The 24994-nt window shown below is 51.8% G+C and overlaps 9 protein-coding genes across 9 annotated transcripts; 5 read left to right on the top strand and 4 right to left on the bottom strand.

The window, feature by feature from the left end:
- Positions 1 to 1928: 1928 nt before the first annotated feature.
- Positions 1929 to 5437, top strand: J3458_000688 (uncharacterized protein; the record flags this gene model as incomplete). The annotated part of the gene is made up of 6 exons (XM_066116281.1): positions 1929 to 2424; positions 3153 to 3848; positions 3915 to 4204; positions 4300 to 4910; positions 4977 to 5181; positions 5258 to 5437. 6 exons carry the CDS (start codon positions 1929 to 1931, stop codon positions 5435 to 5437), a joined length of 2478 nt encoding a protein of 825 aa, XP_065978163.1.
- Positions 5438 to 5631: 194 nt separating this feature from the next.
- J3458_000687 (uncharacterized protein) lies at positions 5632 to 6863 on the bottom strand (the record flags this gene model as incomplete). Its single annotated transcript, XM_007811599.1, has 3 exons — positions 5632 to 5705; positions 5761 to 6473; positions 6565 to 6863. The coding sequence occupies 3 exons, from the start codon at positions 6861 to 6863 to the stop codon at positions 5632 to 5634; spliced, it is 1086 nt and encodes a 361-aa protein (XP_007809790.1).
- J3458_000685 (uncharacterized protein) lies at positions 6614 to 11179 on the top strand. Its single transcript, XM_066116279.1, has one exon. It carries the CDS (start codon positions 8098 to 8100, stop codon positions 8566 to 8568), a length of 471 nt encoding a protein of 156 aa, XP_065978161.1. The 5' UTR covers positions 6614 to 8097; the 3' UTR covers positions 8569 to 11179.
- Positions 7644 to 8042, bottom strand: J3458_000686 (uncharacterized protein; the record flags this gene model as incomplete). The annotated part of the gene is made up of 1 exon (XM_066116280.1): positions 7644 to 8042. The coding sequence occupies one exon, from the start codon at positions 8040 to 8042 to the stop codon at positions 7644 to 7646; it is 399 nt and encodes a 132-aa protein (XP_065978162.1).
- Positions 11180 to 15868: 4689 nt separating the features above from the next.
- MEU1 (S-methyl-5-thioadenosine phosphorylase) lies at positions 15869 to 16960 on the bottom strand (the record flags this gene model as incomplete). The annotated part of the gene is made up of 3 exons (XM_007811600.2): positions 15869 to 16272; positions 16362 to 16853; positions 16933 to 16960. 3 exons carry the CDS (start codon positions 16958 to 16960, stop codon positions 15869 to 15871), a joined length of 924 nt encoding a protein of 307 aa, XP_007809791.1.
- Positions 16961 to 17631: 671 nt separating this feature from the next.
- J3458_000683 (uncharacterized protein) lies at positions 17632 to 18426 on the top strand (the record flags this gene model as incomplete). Its single annotated transcript, XM_066116278.1, has 3 exons — positions 17632 to 17840; positions 17912 to 18306; positions 18386 to 18426. 3 exons carry the CDS (start codon positions 17632 to 17634, stop codon positions 18424 to 18426), a joined length of 645 nt encoding a protein of 214 aa, XP_065978160.1.
- Positions 18427 to 18454: 28 nt separating this feature from the next.
- On the top strand, positions 18455 to 20812 carry J3458_000682 (uncharacterized protein; the record flags this gene model as incomplete). Its single annotated transcript, XM_066116277.1, has 1 exon — positions 18455 to 20812. The coding sequence occupies one exon, from the start codon at positions 18455 to 18457 to the stop codon at positions 20810 to 20812; it is 2358 nt and encodes a 785-aa protein (XP_065978159.1).
- Positions 20813 to 21319: 507 nt separating this feature from the next.
- Positions 21320 to 22372, bottom strand: RIB3 (3,4-dihydroxy 2-butanone 4-phosphate synthase; the record flags this gene model as incomplete). Its single annotated transcript, XM_007811602.2, has 2 exons — positions 22041 to 22372; positions 21320 to 21957 (listed from the first exon to the last, which is right to left on the bottom strand). The coding sequence occupies exons 1-2, from the start codon at positions 22102 to 22104 to the stop codon at positions 21320 to 21322; spliced, it is 702 nt and encodes a 233-aa protein (XP_007809793.1). The 5' UTR covers positions 22105 to 22372.
- Positions 22373 to 23180: 808 nt separating this feature from the next.
- Positions 23181 to 24867, top strand: COQ3 (Hexaprenyldihydroxybenzoate methyltransferase, mitochondrial). The gene has a single exon (XM_007811603.2). It carries the CDS (start codon positions 23582 to 23584, stop codon positions 24482 to 24484), a length of 903 nt encoding a protein of 300 aa, XP_007809794.1. The 5' UTR covers positions 23181 to 23581; the 3' UTR covers positions 24485 to 24867.
- The last annotated feature ends 127 nt before the right edge of the window (positions 24868 to 24994 follow it).

The raw sequence follows: 24994 nt of genomic DNA, 5'->3' as shown, positions 1-24994 counted from the left end.
GCATACCTCGTTGCGCAACTGCACACGACGGTGCACCCGATATTGCTTCTGATACACGATACTGCCTCCGCAGTCTTTGCTTGCGAGCGAGGCCCTTTTTGCTGTGGGTTTATTTATGTATTCTCATTCACACCGCCGCCCGTCACCTGCCTGGACACACACACACACACACACACATACACATACACATACACATACACACACGGACCACACATACATACCTGGGTACTTCCTTACATGCATGACGATTCGCCGTCTCTCTCTTCCTTTGCATACCTGAGATCAACCCATTCCAGGTTGGCCCCCAAACACGGCCCAGTCCCGAGCTGGGCCTCGAGTTTCAAAACCGCTTGAGTGTTGTTCCTCGCCCTGGTCCTTGCCCAAGTGAGCGAGTGAACGCTAGAGGGTACAATATTGTATTTGCACTTGAAAACCAGACGTTTCGGGGCATGGTCCCATCTGGCGTTGCTCCTGTGGGCAGGCCCCAATCCCTAATATTCACGGCCGACGACATACGTACGTACATACACACATATGTGCGATCCCTTGCCAATATCCCCAGATCTGACAGAACCCTTGTTTGCTCCTTCCCCATCTGACCGACCTCCTCATTCCTCACATTTCACGTCTGATCTTGTTTCTTCAACCAAATCGGTTTCCCCCTGTGTGGACTGTTGCAAGTCTGATCACCTGGTCTCAAAACCTACGGCGTACCTGCCGCCGAGGTGCAATTCATGCGCATTTTGAACTCGCGCGCAAATCATTTGAAGCCAAAGTTCCCAACAACCTGGATCCCCATCGACTAGTCTATTTTCCCTACTTCTCACTGGCAGCAGCATGGTATGTTTGCATGCGGAGGTATTACCGAGTACACCGTGCCGACATTGAAGAGTTCTTCGTCTCTGCTTGCCTGGTGAAACCGCGAGCCCTAGTTGCCAGGTCACACAGGTCTGGACTTTGGAGTCAACACGGAAGAACTCCGTAGTCAGTCCATGGTTACTTTGCAAGGTTATTATGTCACCAAGTACGGAGTACTCCCTCCGTACTCCGTATCGAGTCCCCCAGTCCCATGTCCCACGCTTTCTCTGACACTTTCACGTCCCTTCTCAACGCTTCCCTCACCTCCCTTACAGTTTGTTGTCTGCACACACGCGCACACGCGCAAACCGCTCGACCTACAATAGCTCTGCCTCCGTATCTCTGACCCAGAGTTATCTTTGGCTGAAAACTGATCCTGTTATCCATGTAGTTGATCCGAGGAGACGGCGGCATAGGCGGTTGCTTGGGTCGCGAGTGCTTGATGCTTGGGTTTCCAACCACCCTTGAGCATCCAAAGCCACCCACCTCGCGGGACCAGCCGGTCAACTCCTCTCATCTCTCCATCCAACTCGAGCGCCAACATTGAAAGCTACCGAGGAGCTAGCTGGTGGGCCAGCCGTCATTGTGAACTGGAGCACCCAGTATCTACATCCACAATAATCATTACACAGCGCAAAGAACGGGGCCTGGTGGTACCCATCAGCTCGAGAGGGAAGACCATTAACACAGCCGCGCCGATTGACCAGCATCGCGAATCGGACATACGGGAATCGACGGGCCCTGGATACATCTGGAACCCCGATATAATACTCGTTATCCGATCCTACGGTCGCGCGACAGTGTGTCGTACCAGTCGGGGGCGTGACCCTTTCCGCAGCCTGCAGCTGCAGTTGTTCAGTTCAGCCCCTTGTTGGCAGGCCCAAAGGTCGATTTCGACCATATCTCATAAGTGCTCTCTTCCCGCCCACACCAAGTGACCCCGGACCGCCACCGCCCATCAGGGAAGACAAGCATCCAACCACTGCCGGCCGGGCCACCAACCTAAGCCCGACTAGACTCGTTCTTCTTTTTACTCCAGACTGCTTAAGCTTGTTACACATCATCCTCCCATGGGCGACTCGTTGGGCTTTGACGACGGCCGCCTTGCGAAGCGTGTTAGGCTCGTCTCGTCGCCAGAGCTTCACAACAATCGTGAGACCGAGGCGTCTTCTCAACAACAGGTGTGGCATCCGCCGCCGCCTTTGCAACTGCAGCGAGAACACCAGCGCTGCTCTTCCTCTTATGAGCAGCAACAGGGCCAGTCATCGTTATTGCACGCAGACCCCCAGCCCCAGCACGTGTCCCCTCCTCTGCCACAGTATGTTGCTGCTTCTGCGCCCTCCACAGGCATTGCCATGGTAGGTTTACCCGCGGCAGACGACTGGTGTAGGAATTATGCTTGGTCGAACGAGCCGTCCGCCACCACCTTGGCCCCCCCTTCTCATCTACAGCTCGGTGCTTGCAGAAACAGCCTCGAAACCGGGCATATCCACCCCACGCCGTCGCCGTCGACTACCTATGGAGCCTTCCCAGCAGCGACCACCGGTACCTTGTACGCACCTTCAGGTAAGGAGTATTGTTTTCTCTCGTCTTGTAGTTTCTTGTTGGTTGGACGTCAAGCTCGACGCCTGGACTCTATGCTTCGAAACATTTGCCACCTTTCTTGCATCGCGCATGACGCGGTGTCCAGAAGGGGAGCTTAGGCTTTCACAATGTCATCACCCGTCGACTTGGCGGATAGGGCAGCAATAGCCCGTCTTTATTGGTCACCACACCGGCGATACATCCACTCAGTCACCCCTCTCAGTCACCCCTGTTTACGCTGGATGCATCGTCCTGTGCAGCTTGCCCCCACACCGGTCAGCGAGCATTCATCCGCAGATGATGCGTCAACCCTCAGGAGCATCTCATGTTGCCATGTCTTGCCTCATGGACGAAGCTTGTTCTAGTGGTATGGCATAGTGCTCCGTTCTTCAACAAACATTCCTCAATGTTCCCGATCTTGCGCTTTTGGTCTTTTGTCTCGTTCCCCGGTAAGCGCCGGGGGCTCATTGCCATCAGCATTGGGTGTCTGTCATGGAGCAGGGACGGGCAGCGAACTATCAATGTCTGTGGCCGTTGAGAACATACTGTCATATTCCTCCCCGTCGCAAAGTGGCTCTTTAGACCTTGCATCATATTGACACATTTATTATGCTTAACGACTGGATTCCTTCACTTCCACACAGATCCAACTGCTTCTACTAATAACGAAATGCTTCACTGCCTCTGCCACGATCTGACACGCTATCCAGTCATACCTACGACGTCACAACTTGACTTTCCTCCTACCGTCACTTCGGAAACTCTCCACTCTTCTGGTCCGACACAATTTGAGGCTGCATTTACACCACCAATTTCTCGACCTTCACTTCCCAGTGATGACTTCCCAGTGTCCTCGTCAGGGATTGTAGGCGATGATCATCCTCCTCCTCAATGTAGCCACGCTTCCCGCCATCATGTTTTTCATAGTCCCTTCAGAGACTGTATCGGTACCTTTGGACTACACAGGTCTCAGTTCTTTAGTCGCCCCATAGACGGCAAGGTGAATGGTTATATTAAATTCTCTTGGCCCAAAGAGAAGCATGGAAAGCAACGCTCAACTGGGCTCAAGCCCTCAATTCCCGACGCCACCAGAGTCGTGGAAATTGATGGTTCTACACAAGCAAACGACGAGTTGGCGCCGCCATCTTCAACGACCTTCATTGGCCCCTCCTCAGTGCCTTCAAAAGGTGGGGAAGACTTGCTGGAACTGACGGTCGATTTATCAAGCTTTTTCAATCAACCGTCAACCCAAAATTTCACGTCTCACACTCCAGTCTGGTTTACTTCGTCATCCGTCTCCAATTCTTCTAACGAAGTTGCTTGTATGGGGGCGCCAAAGATGCTGCCATCTCAATATGGGTATGAGGCTAAAATGGACGACACTGATAGACGATTTTGGATGTTCTGTAAGTATAACGCAATAAACGAGAAATTCATGTACGACATTCAATGTGCTGATCAAAAACCATGAGATATTCGGAACTGGTGTCCGGGTCGCAGTGTATTGGAAGATACAAATCTGTGGCTGAAGGATTTCGCCCAAATGCACAAAAGCGTTGGTGTCCGATCAGCCATCCAGAGTCTAGCCGGCATTTATATTTATGATTATTTGCCACTGGAGTCTATTCGTAACAGAGTCAATCAACGTTTCTCCGACGCTGAGGAGCGATTTTCCCAACTTCTCAATGACCCGATGACTGCCACAGACGAAACGCAGGCAAATGAGCTAATCACGATTGCTGTCATTCTCTCCATGCAAGATGTAGGTCCAAGTCATTGTCTTGCGATTTTCCAGTCCATAAACGTGCTGAGTTTGTGGTACCATTGTCGTGAAGACGGTCTCTAATTTGGTTGTAGATCGTCTTAACAGAACGCCGCCTGAAAAAGCCATTTTCTCCCCGTTGGCTTCAAGGATTCCGCCAGGGAGAGCAATTTCTTCAAGCAACCGACCATGGATCGCGATTTTGGAAATCATCAAATGTACAGTCATCATCTCTACGAAACTCGCAATCGATCATTGTTGGCCGCGCAGTTATCTTGGCCCAGCCCTTGTCCTCATTACCCCCTCCACACAAATTTGATGCCCAGCAAGAAGCATCCCGATTTGGCTGGCTGCTCTACGGCACAGAAAAAGACATGTACCAGATTCATGGTGGTTGTGGGTTTTCAAAGAAGCTGCTACATGTGCTGAACCAAGTAACATATTGTGCTGCACGTTTACAGCAAGAGCCGGAAAGTCCCGTTGTTCCAATGACAGCGGATTATTTGTATAGAGAGCTTCTCCAGATGAGACAATGGAGTCCTGAATCAAAGAGTTGGGAGGCTGCACAATCTGGACTATCCGTTATTGATTGGGTTCGTTCTGTACCAGAGAATTACCAGATTGACACAAACGCATTCATGACAGACGTCACCGCGGAGGCTTGGCGTTTTGCTGCCATTATTTACCTGCAGTGTCGTGTGATGCGGTAAGTAGCGTGATTCGGACCCATCAACGGGTGGCAGCAAAGATAGTAGCTGAATTATTACAATAGGTTGCCTCGAAACCACTCCGACGTGGTTTCGAATTTGGATGACCTGGCAAGATGCATTACGATCATGCCTACATCGGGAAGCCAATTTACAGCCCAGGCACCGCTATTCCCCGTATTTTTGTTGGGCATGCTAGCAACTAAACGAGAGCATAAAGCCGTTTCAGAAAACTGGTTCGACGAGGTTCTGCAGACCCCCGTGAGGAGTGTAAGTTTTCATATTTATGCGCATCACTTGGTATTAGTGAAAGTTTCCAATGCTAACGGATTTGGGGACGATCAAGAGCGTTCCCCCCTTGCATACAGCACTTAAGCACATTTGGGTCTGGATCGATAAAGAGATCCCGGCTCTATTACTACCTCATCTCGAGACAAATCAACCCATCCACCTCCGAAACCCTTGGTGGGAACGACTTGTGACCCTTGTCCAGAAGCAAGAGCAAGAATTCCTCTGCCTAACATAATTAAAGACCCTTGGTCCAAACAAAACAAATCAATCTATACCCTGCAGACCCATATTACGCAAGTTTTGTTATTATCCTTCCTCAGAGCCACAAAAAAAAGCACCGGATCCGTTAACGCTAAAGGCTACTGGATTACTGGAACTCGAAGTCGCCGTTGCCCCTAGGCAGAATGCATACGTAATCAGCGAAGCTGTTCATGCAACACCGGATACACCACTGTCGCTATCCTTTAGAACCGGAGCACCAATCGGTCGGATCAAATACTGGTCTTCAATTCGACGTGTTAGCTCAATGGCATAGGTCGGACGGTCTTCGATACATACAGAAGTGGGAGCCTTTTGCTTGCCAAACTTTCACAACCTCCAGTTCCACCTGGGAACACATTTCTCTGACCTTCTCTGGCCCATACCTATGCGCATCGAACCAGTCATATTCTTGGCCAGCCTTGATCATGCTGTTTGTCGCCTCGCACCAGATATCTTTCCGCGCAATTATCCAGTTGCGGTGCCTGGTAGTCGGTTCATCTTCAATCTCCGCATGATACTCAAAGTTCTTATTATTGAAGATGCGTCCGCCAATGGATCGATTCATGACTTCATAACCGTTCTCGAAGAATGGTTCTAACAGGGCTTCCCGTTTGTGATATGAATCCCACAGCTTCTTTCTCTGGTCCTTGTTCTTGGCTGTATGGCCGTCCATTCCAACTAGCATCAAGTCGTCGGGACGCATGACTTTCTTCCAACCCTTCAGATGCTCGACGGCCTTGTCCCACTCGTCGTTGCATAAAACTGAACCAAGGGAAAGATATATCATTCGGCCGTCAAAGACTTTCTCTGTGGCGAACTTTTGGCCCTGTTGAAACGTCCCCCAAAGACCTATGGTGTTAACCGTGGATCCCGGTCCTGAATGCTCTTTGGCTAGTTTTGTCACATTAGCTTCCAGGGAAGCTTTGGATATATCTAGCGCACAATACGTGATTGGCACTTGAGCATGTGTTTTGAGCTTTCCGAGGAGATGGCTGACTTTTCCAGTGTCTCTGGTATTTTAAAATTGTCAGCTTAACGGACTCATTCAATCATCCCTACACCAGACACTGGCAAGGTTTATGAGGAAGACGGGCTACATACCCTGCACCGATGTCAAGCAAGAATAATTTCTTGCTCTCACGCGCGAACAGTTTCGAGATGGCCTCCCCGTTCTCCTTGAACAAGGCAATCTCGTCATGGGTTTGGTAGAATTCGTCTTGGGAAATGATGACTTTCCAGAATTCCAACCCTTCATCGCTATACAAGAATTCATCTGGGAGTATCGGCGTCTTATCCTTCGACTTGAGAGTGTCTATCAGACGCTCACCAAGATCAGTTGGCATTGAGCTGCCCCCAATATCGAGGACAGTGTCGTTTTCCATTTCGGATAGGGAACCCATGTTTGATATGGATGGTCCTGGCGTAAGTTTCGATGTTGACGTGTAAGCTGGACGCGTGTGTCAGTGAAGAATGGCAGACCTTGTCGTGGAAAGGGTGCCTAAAGCTTTGCGATATGATGGTGGTTGAATCTGGATTCGAAATCTTTGGGACGTATGGTTGGGCCCGGGGTTCATATACCTCTCCAGTGGTGATGAACACCACAAGAATACAAGTAAGGAACCACCCAACTGCGCAGCTGTGAGCGATTTGACAGAGGTAGTGAACGGACAACGAGAACGTCGACAGGTTTCGATACTGCGGGCCTCCCCGACCTGGTGTTCAGAGTATGTATAGCACCGTCTCTACCCGAAGGAGCGAAGGAAATTGTGTTATCATCAGCTAAAATGCCGGAGCAATGCTTAGGCATCGTGCACCGCGTCCCGGCTTTGACGCTCGGTGTCTCAGCACTGCCAAAAACGCTAGATATTGACGACAAAATGGCCAATATCTGTTGGCAGCCGGCTGCGTGTGTGTATATGCTCGCCGCGCTGCATATGCGAAGTAGGAAAAAGAGGCCCCTTGTTGGAGCAGAACGAGATGGCTCCCAGAAAAAACAAAGAAGGGTAGAAGTGTCTTGCAAGCAACAGCCTGGTAGGACTGATGGGCGATGGAAACATGCCACTTGAAGGTGTCGGTGTAAGTGATGGATTCTGGGCATCAAGTACAAGATGTGCACGGATTGTACGTTGTATATTCTCCAAATGTCCTACCCCAAGACCAAGAATAAGGCCAAGTCGGCTTCAGGGACGGGCCATTCTTCTCTCGGTTCCGTGCAAACAAAGAGTGCTGTAGAATGCAGACAAAGTCCTTGCTTCACTTTTTGTGTCTGGCAAGGACTCAGGAGACGACAGGCGGAACAAGACCCGGGACGGACAGCCTTGAACGACAAACTGGACCCGGGCCGGAAGAGTCAAGTACACAGCGTACATTTCCATTAGTACATCAGGCAATGCAAGGAGGGTGGCATTGGTTGGCTTCAGCCATGGCCATCCATGACGCTCTCCGCCCATCTGCCATGTGCCATGGGCCATTTCAGCCACTGCAGCGTTCACAAAGGAATCAATTAGATAAAGACCTTTTTTCTTTTTTTTTTGTTCGTCATTGTTGTAGCGATTACGTGTGAAGTACGGGGCAGGCATGCTGTAAGCATTGTGTACCGAACAGCAGAGTTGTCATGTTTTGCGAGAAGCACACATGTATGTCCAGAACATGCAACAAGGCCGATGTGTTGAAAGCTCCGGCTTTTTCAATGTACATACGGAGTACACCGGATGGAGCATGCTGCGACGAGCTTATGTATTCACCGGTGTGTTTGGACAAGATGTATCGAGTGGGACTGAAATTGGTCTCGGTCTGCAGACTCCGTCAGGCAGTGAAACATCCATCCTCCAAGATGACGCACATCTAACGGGTTTCCTTCTCGAACAGACGCCACTTGAGCAGGCCGTGGCCCGAGGCAGACATGGCCCGTCCCGGGCGGGTGGTCTCCATATCTCCATGTACCATGGTACGACCCGTCCGTCCGTCCGTCCGTCCGTCCGCACAGAGTATGGACTTGATCTCGGCGCTGCTTCTAGAAGGAGTGGTAGTGACAGGTACATATTCCGGCCTCACTATTCTTGTGTCACCCCGGAGAGGCAGAGGTTGCTCAACAAAAAACCTTAAATCCGTATATCCATTCGGCTACATAGTCACACGGACGGTTGAATGCAGAAGCATCCGCCGCGCTGGGTCAGGTTTGGTACACGTCTCACGGCCTGTGGAACAGTATTACAGCATGCTGTCACTCAGCTGAAAATCCAAGACTGACCGCAACCAGCCAGGCAGCACTCAGAATTACTCCGTATGACAGGCGATGAACTCCCCTCCGAGCTGCCAAAATGGCACGGGCAACCCGAAAGCGGCGTCCAGGGTTCTACCCGCATCGCAGTCACCAGGCTGGCATTAACAAAGACTGGATATGTGCTGCGTGTGCCTCGATAACTGTCGTGGGACGTGACTCGTCGGTTTTGTCCACAACAGCCTGGGGATTGTGAGCATCTTGGTGGTGGTGTGCCTCCCGTGGTAATATCTAGTTGCACACACCCCTTCACGTCGTCCGGCCTTCAGGGTCGGTTCTGCTGTGATGTCTGTCCTGGAGGGTTTGAATATTAGTTGTTGGGTGGCCTTTTTGTTTTTCTCCCTCTTCGACGCGAGGTCCTCAACGGCTCGATGCCAAGGCAAGGTGCAAAGGGGCGCAGCTACACCTCTCTCTTGCAATGATGAGCCTCAGTGCTTGTGCATGACCGCTCCATACCACGGAACCCTAGTGCTGAGTGTTGGGTGATGTTGACGAGTGCTTGCCATGTTGGCGACGTCCTGCTCACATTTTGGACCTGAGATGACCCTCATCAAGACGACCCAGTCGTGACTCCAGCCTTTTGCATGTTGTTGACGTCGTTAACAAAGAAGTAGCAGGATTGTCGGACCTGGTACCCATAATAATAACAGACAGCCCTTGGCAAATAGTGTATGTTTTTTTAAAAGTGTGAGCAAATATAACCCACGGGGGTGGCTTCCGGTTATCGACAGGGCTGGGCTTGTGATGATAAAGGACGACGAATTTGCACCGGACGCGGTAGCCTGTGTATGGTGGGTGTGGTGACCGACAATTGCAGGCAGGACACGGCTTGCTCTCTTTCGAACCCTACTGCCAAAGATTTCCCATTCACCTTAGACCGTAAATCCCAACATCAACCGGTTAGATGTAACATGTACACTCACATTCCAAGCCAGTGGTGCCAATACTGGGCTATTGGCCGTCCGTCACACCTCCCCCTCCCCCGCGGGGCGTTATGCAATGTTCAGCGATATCGGACCGTGTTCACGATTTATCCTATCACCAATTCACCGGAATATTTCGCAAGCGATTGTAACCCAGGCAGTAACACCCACATAGGTACTCGAGGTCTTCAGGGCCCTGGATAACAGCTTGTGTGGGTATATTTGTGGTCTAGCGTCGAAGTGCAGTTAATGTAATGTAGTTACTCCATACACTCATTACACAACAATGATGGCCAACCCTTGTTCAGAGCCGGCCCATATACCAGCTTGTCCGTTTTGTTGGTTTTGCTCACAGTCGGGTAGTAACCATGTGTTATCGAAATGTGTTGGAGACGAGGCTCTTGCTGATACACAGGATCTGATCTTCACGAGATGGCAAGACGTGCAACTTTACGGCGACATTGGTGGTGTCGCTGAGGACATGACTGCAACCAATTCGAGCTGAAGAACACTCGATAGTAGGAGACTGGTTCAAAGCCACCTTTGATAACGGCTGGAATGGCTCTAAAATTGGTCAGAGGCGCCAAGCCCAGATGGGATGGCTCCTTGTTGGCTCCGAGGTGCCTTGGTGCTGTGTTACGTGTGACTGAATGAGTTCCTACGCCATGAGCCATACTTCGTATGACGCAGGCAGAACCTGTGCGGCTTTTGCTGCATGTTTGTGTGGGCGCGCTTTGTGCCCCACTAAAGGTGTTTTTGTGAGGGTGCGGTAACCACTGTAATTTGTAGTATATCGCAAGCAACAGTAAGCGGACGAAATGTATGTACTATGCGATATGCGCACCAACGGGGAGCAAGGCTTGCTGATATGAGGGCGCCTTTTTTTTTTTTTGTTGTTGTTGTTGTTGTTGTTGTTGTCGTTGTTGATCTGCGGATGGCCGTTTTGTGCCCTTCATCCGCATGCGAAATAACTTCTCGGAAATTATCGATGGGTATTATTCAAGCGAGAAATGAAGGCAGCGCACGCTCGTTTTCTGATGTACTGTTGTGGAACAGGGTAACGTCGAAATGGTCGGCGATTATGTGCGCCACGAGCTACTACTGAAGATGTCTTGTCAGTTAGCCCTGGGCATTGAGATCGATCTCTGTTCGGGGAAGATGGAGCGAGCATGTTGGGAGAATTGGACTTGGGTTGAAGTGACGTCTGGTACGTTGTACGTTGTCGTCGAGGTTGTTGTCTCCTTCCCGCCTGCCAAAGTTGCAATTCATTCGAGCAATTTTATTTCTCCGCGGTGTCGGAAGGAGCATTGTTGATTGAAAATGTTGGGTGAGCGCCGTCTCCTTCCCAGAAAAGTTGAGCCATGATGGAATGAATATTCAATCAATTGATTTCATTCAACTCGTCTGGAGCACACTCGATCTCTACGCTGCATGCAACCACCCTACCAGGTCTATCCGATATGTTGTCCGACAAGCCACCAGATGCGACCCTCATGTACTTACTGTATTACTCCCCAGCCATACATACCTAGGTATTGATTGCACTTCCATTGGATTGCATCTCCTGGCCTCCCAGCCTCCCAGCCAAGCCACTGATGCGGGGCGCATCATCACATCGCATCGACCAGGAGATTTGTGGCCTGATGTCTTTACGCCTCCGCTGAGTCGAGCTCAGTCGCTACCAGTGGACAACACGACAGGACATCAACGCCCATTGGACGTCTTGATCATGCAGAACACCGGCTGCACACTTTCAAAGGCACTGCGCGGAATCTCAGGTCTCAGAAGCAGTCACACTTGACAGGTCAAGTTTTGCCCTGCTTCTTCTGTAGTTGGGGCCCACGATATTGCAACCCATGGCAGGTCGCAAATTTGCTTCCATTCTCTTGGTCTATCGACTACCCGTCAGCGACTAAGTGGACGAGCCACTTAATAGTTACCAGGCAAGGCTACAGCGATCTAGGATGGTACAAAGGCTGGCTGCAAGGTTGTTGGCCCCGATTTGCACACAGCTGGGATCAAGCGCACCCCATAATTTTCTCCGTTCTCGTCCAGCGTCTATCGTGGCATGCCAGGGGCCTTGTACTCCAATAATAAATAGCCAAGACTTTCATTACTCCGATGTCAGATGTCGGTCGTCCGTCTACCTGCAGCGTACCCTGTCCTGCAGGTTGCATTGGGCGAGAAAAGCGCCACCCCGTAAGTCACCAGCTGGGGTAGGCGTTCGTATAAGCCACCAGGCTCCTTGGATCTTTACTCCGTACGTGCTACAATGATTGTGCGGTTCCAATTCTGACACACATGCACGTATTGTGCAGGCACAGCTACGAGGCCCTTGCGTGTTGGCGTGCTTCTCCAGATGCCACACCCTTTCTCTGCTTGAAACAAGTGTTTACTTTGGCTTCATACCCTTTTCCGGTGTGCCACCCCTATTTAGAAGATGAATAAGGACGATTTCCCTTCCGAGACTGAATATCGAATTTGAGATGGGTATTTGCGCCACCTCTCCTACCTGGCCGTTGGCGACGGGAGTTTAATTTAAACTTGGGCTGCGATAAAAGGCCTACGGGGTACATTTGGAGATGGCTACTCCGCACCTCTTACACGACTCAAGCTTATCACTCGCAGTCACTCGACAACTCAGAAAAGTCAACCTCGAGCTTTGTTCATCCTCCTTTGCGGATAAGTTCGTCACCATATCGCCGAGAAGCTACTGCTTACACGTCGCACAAGGTATTGCATGACAGAAGTATCTATGCATTGTATGTATGGTACAACTCCAACCTATCCCTAGTGTGGAAAGGAGGCATGTCGACATCATCAGCAACCTACCTTGTCCGACGGACGACTTAACTAGTGTGATGACCCCTGCTTTGTAGGTTGGGGAACCAGAGAAGAGACAACAGATGAACAGCGAATAGATACACCAAGGGCTCAAGTACCCACCAGCTGTAATCTCATCGCACCATGTCTGGGAAGTCACAGTTTGCACATATTGACTTTTCGGCGATGCAAAAAAAAAAAAAAAAAGACGACATACAAAATAGTTTACCAGGGATTGTTCAATTCATTTTGCTTGCTCTCGGCCCTGACCATGGCTTTCTCTCCTCGATCTCCGTGGGTCCTTTGTTACACACTTACCCCAAAACCGGGTGCTTCTATGGGAAAACATGTGTGACAACGGGGGTTGAATACATCGGCGAGGCAAGATACCGATATCGGAGTCTTTGTATTTGTTGCGCCAGCAGGTAGTTGACGAGGGATGTACGTGCTTCACACGGTCATCTCTTACAGCAAAGATCAGATATGGTATACTTGGCATATCGTCGGACTGCATGGGCTATGTAGTCCATATCGACCATACCCGTATCGGCGGAATGCCAACTCCGTATTATGTCCGTCTCGCCCGGGAAGTGCCTCCATTCAGGCATGTCAGATTTCAACTTTTGGTTCCCCTGCAGCCCAAGATTTGACACCGGGTCCATGACTTGGTTCAGCCAGCAGCATAACCCTTCTCGACTCGTGGCATTGATTAATTACCTGAAAGCATAAATTAACCAGCACGCCTCTTCCGTCTCGTAAGGAAGTGGGGATCCTCTGAGGTACAGCCGTGTGAGGCGAATAAAAGCGAGTAAGTGTCCGTGATAATCTACCGACAGGAGGTACGTTTGATTGACAATCCGGCTGGGTTGAGTGTACGGACCGCATCTGGTATCTGGCCTCGTAGCCTGCTGTTATCCAATTCCAAAGAAGCCGATTTGCCTGAAGGGAGGCTCGGTTGAATCGTCTCGGTGGCACGCGGGTGTTGCTTAGAATTAAGCGATCTTTATTTCCACTTTAAGGGCAGTTTCTGACGACATAATTTGATTGTCCTGCTGTTCTCATACGTTGAACTTAGGCAAAGACTCGTCGTCAACCATCTAAACGGCCGTAGATTACTGTTCAGTCATCTGGCTGCTCTTTGGCCGCAAAGTCTTCGTCACAACTTGCCGAGCCATGTCAACGCGGGTTGTTGCCGCGGAGTTGAAGACGGGGCAGACTTCCGTAACCAATAACTGACGTGGCTATTACGGGAATCGCTATTTGCGTCTTTGGGACCACTCAATGCAGGACCGTATTTGTTGCGAGATGAGCTCTTGTCTCTTAACAGCACATTTCGTAACTATTCTGGCGTCATTCGCGCATTGCTAGCGGGCGGGGCGTCGTGCGCCCGCAACTCAAATGACCAAATAAATATGACAAGTCATGGCCAGCAAGGAGTCTGATGGCTGCGGAAGCAAGGATGGTACGATGCTGTGATGTGCTTTTTCGATTGTTGTGCATTAGGACTTGTGCCCACGGAGTAGTTGCGGGTAAAATGGTCAAGCCAAGAAGCACCAGTGACGAAACGGCTCAGTCGGTTTTGAGCATAAGTTCTGTAGTGTGTGACGGGATATCGCTGCGGCCAGATCACTCGACCCTGTTCGGGTTTAAGCTTCCCCTGCCGCCAAGGTGATGGACGACTCTGGATATCACATCTACAGCGGGTAGGGTCAAACATTAATCTCTCAATCGCATCTAGCGGCGACTTCTGAAGCTCATAATGTCACTAGACGCGTTGAGGCTGATGTTGGAGACTATCGTGGCTCGTGAAGAGCAGGCGAGCTGATCTGCTAGTTGGCCAGTAATGGCATTCACCGCTGCCATCCCATAAGGGCACGGGAAGACAGTCAAGGATGTTGATGACGTACCGGAAGCCAGAGCTAAAGATAACCCACTGGATTCAGTTCTGGGGTGAATTGGAAAAGACGAGTTGCTTCATCTCATTTTCCGTGGTCGCTCTCCATGTTGGGCAGTATCACATTGGCTTGTGTCGGGCCATAGACATGGAGAACCGACACCTTCTTTGTCCGTTTTTCCAGGGCAAGATAATATATGAGTACTCCGTAAGTCAATCAGAAACAAGGTGCCGTGTTCGTTCAGAGGTCCGAGTTGATGGCTCTATTTTCTGACAAGCAGGCTGCCGTGTTTGGCTCAGAACACGGCAGGGAACAAGGCGTATTCGGCAAGAGAATGTGCCAACATCACATGCAGTATGCTGCAATATAGTATACGTCTCCATGATGCGTCAGATGTGCCCCTACCCAGGACTGGACTCTGCAGCAATAATGCAGCAGTCCTGCCAAGGAACATGATATCATTGTGGCGGGGAGCTCGTTGTCAACCGTATTTGGACAACCGACTCGATCTTACTCTCCATGAATGTCACGCCATTATAGCATCGTATTGTCCCCGGTTGCGACGATTTTCGGTAACACTGCATCGTTTGCAGTACCGGCATACGCTGCCACGTTTCCAGATTGGCCGTGAAATAGGCTTGCATGTGAACCGTTCAGTCGGAATCACGACATGTTGAGACAACTGCGAGAGGCTGTACACCAGGGGCATGCAGGCTGGGGTTGCATTACATCGAGGGTACGGGTGGCTGTCAAAGAGGGTTCTGTCGTGTGGCCAGTCGGGGAGGATGGGCCTGTGGTTGCGGCGGCAGCAATCTGATGTGATGTCGTTGATCGACCTTGCCTGGGAGCTGGTGGTGGCTGCCTCCACGTGCTTCCGTCCAGCTCTCCGAGTAAGCTTCGTGCAGAGAGGCGTGAGTTACAGACGGAGAGCATGGTGACTGATGATACGTCACCCAGCCTCGCCATCGGGTGAGTGCGAGAGACAGTTGGAAAAAGACACGTTTGGATATTGTAGGCCTGCAACCCGCCGGCCACGAGGAATTGGTGTGCAAGGGATTTGGTGTGTTACTTCTTCCTAGGTAGTTTGTATGTCATCAAAGCCCTTACAGAGACAAGTGTACGAGGACATTGGTGCGTGACACCTAGGTTGTACGTAGTCACAGCTCTTACACAGACAGGTATGTGAGTAAGCGTACAGGCCGAGATACATATCCGTTTTTGAATGCCTTTACTTTCATGAGATTCTATGTAATCCTATCTCTCCCATCTGTTGAAGAATGAATCCAGATCTTATATTGATGAATAATCTTTGTTCAGCTAGTCGCTCTGCAATCGAAGTATTGTCCAAGTCGCCCAATACGCTAGTGCCACTCAGATGATAACAAAAAACTACCGCATAGATATATTGTCTATGTGAGGCGTTTCTAATACCACCGCATTTTTGATCAAATCTATATCATGTGCTTTGCTCACGCATTTTTCACCTATGACTCCCAAACGCCGGGGAATAGATACTCGACTTTCTTTGCAGCATCGGGGTCTCTACCTTCGGGCTTGGTCATGAACTTGAGACCTCCCTGAGAGTAGCCTTCCCATTTCTTAGCCATGACCAAGTCACTGTGCTCAATGTTGCTGAGCTGGTCCAAAACTGCGCCAACCAATCGCTTGGCATTTTTACCGTTTTGGTGCATGTATTTTATGACCATGTCGACATTGACGTCTTCGAACGAGTGCCAGCAGTCGTAGTCGGTGGCCATGGCGATGACTTGGTAGGAGAGCTCGGCTTCTCTGGCCAGCTTGGCCTCGGGAAGCGTGGACATGTTGATGACGGATCCGCCCCATGATCGATACATGTGAGATTCAGCTCGGGTAGAGAACTGAGGTCCCTCTGTGGAAACAATTGGTCAGTACAGCGGAAGACATTTCAAGACATGTCTTGTAGCGCTGCATGTCCTTGCGCATGACGGCTACACTTACCCATAACAATCACAGTGCCCTTCTCGTGCAAAACGACGCCATCGCCCTCCATACTCTCTGCGCAACGCTTAACAACGGCAGCCAATCCCGCATCAAAGGGGTCTGCAAAGCCTACATGACCAACTACACCGCCCTCAAAGAAGGTGAAGGGTCGAATGCCCTTGGTGCGATCGATGACCTGATCGGGGACAACAAAGTCCATTGGCTTAATCTCCTCCTGCAACGAGCCCACGGCTGAGAAGGCAATCACGCAGCGAACACCTATATGCCTCAGGGCAGCAATGTTGGCTCTGTTGGGGACCTCGTGCGGCGCATATTGGTGGTGCAGACCGTGTCGGGCAAGAAAGGCAATGTAGGTGCCATTGTGGGAGAGGATCTTGATAGGCGAGGCGGGAGGGCCCCAAGGAGTGATGGGGTTGACGACAGCAATAGGCTCATAGCCCTCGAGATGTCCGAGTCCCGTGCCGCCAATGACGGCAATGTGGACGGGTTCTGAGAAGAAGTCAGTTGTGTTGAACGCAAGCAGCAACAAGCTGGCGACGACACGGGACGAGGGGTACTGGAATCGTACTGTCGAACGTGGTGGGAAGATGGGTCATGGCGACGGCTTCAAGCTATGTGTTGCTCTCTGCCCAAACGGCGTGCCTGGCATGAACCGTCCTCAGAAATTGGAGGAGGGATAAAAAAATCAGAAGGTTCAAGGCCGCGATGATGTGATTTCGATTCAGATGGCGGACGGACAACCCCGCCATGGAGGGGCATCAGGGGCACATGTTTTGTTGATAGGCTGGATGGTGACCACTGACGAACATTTGAACGTGGAAGCGGCGCTAGGGGTCCCTGCATTCCTGGTAATGGGTGCCCGAGCTTGGGGATTAGAGAAACAAGTTGACGTGTTATTCCGGGCTGTCTTCTTCTCCGTTAAAATGTTTACTTCCCTCGTGTAATCTGACCTCTGTACTCCGTAGCCTGCAGGACTTGTCAGTATTTTCCAAACATCCAATGCCATGTCTACCTGGTCCCTAATAGGTACGGCCTACTGGGTAGGTACCTCGGTACTCCATGCTGACCAACCAACCACGCCAACGACCACCACCACGGCACCTGCATATTTTTTTGCCCGGCTCCACCAAAACTTTTGGATGTACGTCGACCTTCACCCACCGCCAGAAACACCAAACTTGCATGTGCTTGCTGTTTTTGGTCTCGTCCATCGCCAACTGGCGCCTGTTCCTGCCGCAAATATAGCTCGTTACATCCCACGGCCACCATGACACAGCTGTCGGACTATGCGGGGCCGACTCCCGGCAAAGGGGACGACAACGGGGAGTCTATTGAGGAACGGTGCTTCTCCGCCGCTCTCATCTGTCTCGAGGGCCATTTCACACAGTCTCCTCCCATGGGGCCTCAGACAGCTGCTCGCGTGAACTCTATGATATCAAAGACTCTCGAGAAGACCCATACGCTTAGGACAGCCCGGTAAGCAGATCTTGCCCTTCGTGCACTCTCGTCATTCCTCAAACCCTCTTGGCTGACTGGTTTCGCAAAAGCGAGGCGCTCTCGCGGAATGTGGCCATATGGATATGGCTCACAAGGATATTTGCCGCTGCCATCCCTAGTCTAACCACCAGATCGGTAGGACCTCTGTCCAGCTTGAACGACCCGGACAGGGGAGTGAGCCCTCAAGAAAGCACTGCCTTGATTGTTATGAATCATGCGTCTATCAAGGAGGATCTTGGAACCTTGATCAAGCTGATGCACATTGCAAGGAACTTGCTGGTCAATGCAGAGCCAGAGGTCCCTCAGGATATTTGCGCCGCTGTACATTTTGATCAGATGGTCTATCAGACAATTATTCTGTGCGTCAACGTCACCAGTAAGGGATACGATGGGGAGATTTTGGATGAGACGCAAAGGTTAAAATTGGCTGATATTACAGAATTATGTGAGTCGTTCCCTCTCTCCCTGTCTTGGCTGGGAATGGGCAATGTATACTGGAACTGTCACTGAATTCTAGCTGTCAGATAAAAAATTGTTGGTTACCGTCGCTTCAGCAAGCACATAATTGGACTGCCAAGCACGACCGCAACAAGATGTCATTCTGGTTCGACGTACTTTTCGACGAAGATGAAGGCGCTTTTGGCGGCAATGAAGATGGTTTAGGTGACGGATCTGGCTTCCGGCCGGATGTGGCCAAGCAACAAGTTCAGCATTGGCTCGACCGCAACTCAAGAATGTGCGATGCTGCGAGAAAACTTCTCAAGGACTACGCCCAGAACCACGCAGATAAGCCGCCAGGTAACTTGGCACCTATTCGACCACTGGCTTGGAACTGGCTCCCCGAAGGCTCAGTCAACATGCCTGGCGACTTGGAGGACAGCAATGAAAAGATGAATCCCGTCTGGAAGCCTGATGAGACGGACAACTTTGAACAGGACAGGGCGTACGGGCGTGTATCTAGGGAAATAGATACTTGGTGGTTACGTGCTCGTGATCCCAACTACGAGCAATGGGTGGTCAGCATGCCATCTGTGGAGCTTGCTCAATCAAGAACCGAACACTGCAAGACGAATTTGATCCATCGGTATGCTCATTCATACAGGGGAGATCACTCACCACCTCCGGAGGCGGCGGACGATGAGCTTTCAGACCATGAGCACTGTCATCATTGCCCAGAATGCCACGAGTGTCACCATCATCATGACGATGAAGAAGATGAGGAGCACGAGCACGAGCATGAGCATGACGACGAACCTGTATGTGAACACAGCGATCATGAACATGACCATGACCATGACCATGACCACGGACATGAGCATGAACATGACCCGGAGTGTGAGCATCATCATCACCATCACCACCATCATCATCATCACCACCATCACCATCATGATCACGAGCATGAACATGACCATGATTACGTGCACGACTACGTCGACGACATGATTGACGATGAGGATGCCGACGACGACGAGTCGTACGGCGATGGCCCACTGACTGGTCTCCTCACCGAAGTACCCAATATTCTGGACCCAAAGCAGATTGAAGCCCTTCATATGATCGTCAAGTCATGTATCCTGGACAACGCCGGGTCTGGTCTTACCCGAGCTGGCGAAAACTTGCAAAAGACAAGATGCAGGATGTTTTTGGCACTCGACTGCGGCAAGTGTCTTTTGCGAGAGCTCCTCGTCTTCATCGCTGTCTGGAACAAGGATGAGCAGTCGCTCATATTTCAAGTCACGACTCAGATCGTCGAGGCTCTTCACCACAGCGCCTTGATCCCGTACGCTTGGAACTGGCTTCGTATTCCCAAGGATATCATATCCCCAGCACAAACTGTGCTGCTACGACTGGTTAACCACATGTTTCGAGCCAGAGTGAACAACAACAGCAACAACGCCGCCAACAACAGTAACAACAACAACAACCCGGCTGCTGCCAATACTAGCGCTTCCACTACCAATGCCAAAGATAACCCCTCACACGATAAAGATAATTCTCGGGATATCAAGCTCGTCCACTTTTTCTTCAGCTACTTTCGCAGCCGCATTGTTCCCGAATGTGCTGCCCTCATGCACCTGCAGGCTCAAATTCGCGAAGACAGGTGTGATGCAGCCGAGTTTCCAGTCGATACGTGGGACATGGAACGTGCTAAGGATGGCCTTGGGCAATACCTCGACTTCCTCACTACTGTGGCTGAAATGATGGACACGCGTGCCAAATTGATCGAATGGGAAGCCATCTACGACCTCATCACTATCCTGAGTGGCCTCGAAGCCGGTGTAGCTAAGAAGCCGTTGATCGAACTCCCCAAGCGGTCGCCATCCACAGCATCCTATCCCACACCAACTACGGCTACAGACCCCATGGTTGAGCGCCCCTATGCAACAGAAGCAGGATCTCCGCCGCCATCTCCGCCGCCACCTGACATCGAAGAGCAAGCTCACAAGTACCCCTGGCCCTGCGTCAAAGGCCAAATCTTCACCATATTGGCCACGCTCCTGCAACCACCACCAGGGCAGTCCAGCCCTGGAAACAGCCAGGTTCAGTCCCAGATGGTTAAATATAACGGCATCGTACCACTACTTAATAGCTGTGCGTATGATGACCATAACCCGTTTGCAAAGGAACGTGTAACCATCTGTCTCAAATGGCTGCTAGATGGATGTGAGGCAGCCAACAATTTCTTCAGAGAGCTAGTCAGTATGGCGCCGCAACCGAACTTGAAGCCTCCGCCGGCAGGGACAGCCGTCTCGACACTTAGAGTGGATGGTATTCAGGGTGATATTAAAGTGCAGGTACGGTCGAGGACGGCCCCGCCGGTAGGGAGGACAGGCGTCGTTGAGGTGGATGATGATGAAAAGGATTTGCTGCAGAGAGCGGCGGGGATGAGTTTGAGTTCGGCGCCTGCTACGTCGAGGGGAAGTATAGAGGATGATTTCATGGCGTAGGCATGTTGATTGGCGTGGAAGTTTGACGGGGCCACAGTGACTTGACAAGTCTAGCATCGCGCTTGTACGATGATAAAGTGGTCATCGCACCAAGGCTCTTGGGTGCTATCCATTCTCTGCAGACAAAAAATAAAATAGAATAATAATTGGATAGTATGCCTCAAGTCTATGCATTATACACAAGACCAATCAGTCGCTTCCGCAATCCATCTACCAAAAAGTAGTCAAAATCAAAGGACGGAATATGCATACCCGTAGCAAAAAACTAAAAGGAAAAAAAAAACACCCATACCGTACATCAACAGGAGTAGGTAGATACAGTTGTTCAAATGCCTAACCAACAGCTGGTGTATTGTCCACAGCATATGATGAGTTTGCTTCACTTGTCCGAGCCACGACAGCTGCTTGCGTGCTCCCTCCAACCCTCCCCCTTGGTTTCCTCGTCTTTTTTTGCTTCCGTCTTTCTTTCTCTTTTTTCTTCTTCTTCTTCTTCTTCTTCCCTTTCTCTCATGCACCATTCAGCTTGGGCTTGAGCTTGCCCTCAGTCTTCTCAACATGCTCAACGAGATCAGCAATGGTGCAGACCTTCAACCCCCACTTTCTCGCAAAGGCAATGTTGGCCTCGCCCCTCATCATGCCGGCGCGGGTGATGATGGGCTGGCCGGGGGTAGGCTCGCCGTCCTCGACGAGCTCGGCGATGGCGGCGGCCGGGTTCTTGCCTGCCAGGCGGCAGAACTCGACGGCGGCCTCGGTGTGGCCGACGCGCTGGCGGACGCCGCCGGGGGCAGCGCGCAGGGGCAAGATGTGGCCGGGGCGGATGAAGCTCGCCGCGGTGGACTTGGGGTCGGCCAGGAAGCGGCAGCAGAGGGCGCGGTCGTGGGCGCTGATGCCCGTGGTGACGGAGTCGTGGGCGGCGTCGACGGAGATGGTGTAGGCGGTGCCTCGGGCGTCCTGGCTGGCCGGGACCATGACGGGCAGCTGCAGGGCGTCGGCGCGAGAGGGCATGATGGGGGCGCAGATGAGGCCGGATGAGTAGCGCACCATCCAGGCCATTTGCTCGGTGGTGACGTCCTCGGCGGCGATGATTAGGTCGGCTTCATTCTCGCGGCCGGGGTCGTCGAGCACCAGGATGAATTCGCCTCGGCCTGTTTGAGGGCGGGCTCAGTTAGCAATGATCGGAGTGAACGGAAGAGGGCATGGCTAGGATTAAAAAAAAATTGTTGCTTACGGAAGGCCTCGATTGTGTCGGGGATGGAGTCGAATTGACTGGCGGGTATCGTGGAGGCAGGCATGTTGGCGGGGGTGTTGATGATTTCTTTTTTTTTTTTTAAGATGTGAGGGTATCGCGGGGTGATGGTCGAGGTGGACTCCGTGCGGTCCGGCTTGTGACGGAAGATTCAGCGCAGATTTTCAAGGCCGCCAAAGTTGAACTCTTCAATGCTGGAGAGAAGCTGTGTAATGGCAATTGAGGAGGCACAACGGCGAGGTCCGTCTCGGGGTTTTTGTTCTGCTCGCGTCGCTGGGCACTGATGGTGATGCGGCTGGCGCGGAGGAATTGGGGGAAAGACTCGGCATCAAGATACATATGTATAGTACGGTTTAATGCTAAGAGGTCCACTGGAACAAGGTTTTGCGGGCCAACTCGGCGTCCGATGTCAATGGCTTGACTGCTTGCCCCGTTCCATGACCTTACGCCTGGCTGGTTTAGACTGGCGGGGGGGCAATGCTTGTAGTACTTGGTACTCTGGGCGCCACAGAGTTGGAGGCATGTGAATGAATTCATCCACGGAACGGCACAAGGCTTCGGCCCTGACTGTCCCTCACGGCGGCTTTGTAATGGCATTGGAGGTGAGAGTCAAGACCCGGTTCCGACTGCAGATGCCTTCTTGACGAGCACAAAAGCCATGCACTGCCCGCTGTTCTCCAAAGCCTTCTTGCGCGGCCACGCTGGCTCTGCAGTACCGGATACAAAAGCTGACGTGCGGCTTACCAAACCATTTGAGGTCGCGCGCGCGCGGCATGAGTCGTATTGACTTCAATGTGCTGCCCGTAAGGATGAGGGGCGGGGATGGAGGGGCTCTTTGCTCTGTAAGCAGCGGCGGGCCCATGAGTGTATGTACATACAGTCTGGTGTGCTCGGCTCGTCTGCTCCAGTCTGCCTCGGTGTGCCCGCCGAACATGCCGCGGCGCGGACGTCGTGCTGTCGTCCGGGGCCGTCGACCGAGGGTCTGTCTCGTCGAGGCCACCTCCGATTGGGATCCCGCGAATAAGCAGGCCGTCGCGAGGCAATCTTTGCCGCCCTTTATCTCGCACTCACGTCACGCTCCCTGGCCATTATTTCCATGCTCGAAACGACCTGCCCAACCTGCGTGCTGCCGCTTCCACAGCCCACGTCAGAGAATAGTTTGACATTCACGGCAGAGCGGTCCGGTAGCTGAAGCCAGGGCTCGGGATTGCCACGTCATCCCAAATGGATGGCAACTAGCATTGAGTACACAAAATATTGACAAACAGAATGGCCTATTTTGGTAATACTATTCGACCTGACTGCCCGCTCTGCAGAGGACCGGGTACCGAGTAGGCACGTAGGTTACCGAGTAGTCATTCTGCACCCCTGGAAGGCGCCTGCTAGCGGAAAGTGGGTCTCGGGTCCAAACCCTGTTGCCATTCTCCAAGTAGTCCATCGTTCAACAGGCTCAACATTCGATTTGAAGCTCACCACCACCTCTCAACCGGCCCTGTTTGTCGGCAACACTGGCCCAATTGTCAATGTCAGCAACTTTGAGGGCGGCCCGCGGCGTCCTCGGACTGTCAAGGCCAAGAGAGGCTGCAGCATCTCTACACACGCACTACCAATGGCTGGCCAAACCATCAAGCAAACCCTTCCGACCCGATTCGCGACAATGGCACTCGACCTTCTCGTCCGTCAACCCTGAGGAAGTCTCCCATTTCAACTCCCTCGCTTCCGAATGGTGGGATCCCCATGGGTCATCCCGTCTGCTTCACCTGATGAATCCCGTCCGACAAGACTTCATCCGAGCCTGCCTGCAGTCCCAACCCGACACAAAGGCCTCGAGGCTGCGAGACGCATCCCTCAGCTACCTCGACATCGGGTGCGGAGGCGGCATCTTTGCTGAAAGCGCCGCGCGACTACCCACGACGAGGCGAGTCACCGCCATTGACCCTACGCCGTCCGTCCTGGCTGTTGCAAAGGCGCACGCGAAGAAGGACCCGTCGCTGAGCGGCAAGCTCTTCTACCAGCAGAGCTCCATTGAAGACCTTGAGGTGCCTCAGGAACCCTGCGACGCCTACGACATTGTCAGTTTGTTCGAGGTTATTGAACATGTCGACGAGCCGGGCCCGTTCCTGGAACGAGTCCGGCCGTTTGTGAAGCCCGGCGGCTGGTTGGTCATGAGCACCATTGCAAGGACGTGGGTGAGCTGGTTCACGACGAACCTGGTTGCGGAGCACCTCTTGCGCATTGTCCCGCCGGGCACGCATGACTGGAACAAGTACATCAATGAAGACGAGCTACGACGTTTCTTCCTCGACAAGGGGTGGGATAGCCCTAGGGTCATGGGCGTCGTGTATGTTCCGGGCCTCGGGTGGAAGGAGGTCCGCGGCGGTGAGAAGGTCGGCAATTACTTTTTTGCTGTGAGGAGGAGCGACTAGCCATCTGGGCAGGTGTGGTTTCTTGATGTGTCTTTTCGGAGCTCAGTCGGGCTGGAAAGGCACACGATGGCGAAACAATATACCCGAGGAATGCGGACGCTGTGACATTCTGGCTCTGCTGGATGTGTCTGGATGTGAACGCGTGTACCATCACGTCTGTGTACTTTTGTGTACTCTCAGTGTACTATACCAAAAGCAAACTAATCCTTGAACATGCTACACAGTTGGCTGTAAATTTGATGGTGCTATTCGTGCAAGTTGTCGAACTGTGGATAGGCAGCTTGCCGATGTCGCGAGTATAATAAACACCCACTAGTTACCTACCTTGATACCTAGGTAGGTAGACGCCTGGCGTGTACTTGGTAACTAGAGGTTTATCCAAGATGGGCTCATGTCGGAGTCACAAGTCCTGGCGTAGAGCGTAACGCAACGAGATTTGGAACATCATCGTGAAGTTGCACATCCAGGGTGTACAATGTTATGCAAGTGGTGACATCGGGAGCAGCCACT

This window comes from Metarhizium acridum (assembly GCF_019434415.1).
Source record: "Metarhizium acridum strain ARSEF 324 chromosome Unknown scaffold_1, whole genome shotgun sequence".
Lineage (NCBI taxonomy): Eukaryota > Fungi > Ascomycota > Sordariomycetes > Hypocreales > Clavicipitaceae > Metarhizium > Metarhizium acridum.
The sequence above is the reverse complement of the archived record's forward strand: the minus strand, read 5'-3'. Positions and strand labels throughout refer to the sequence as shown.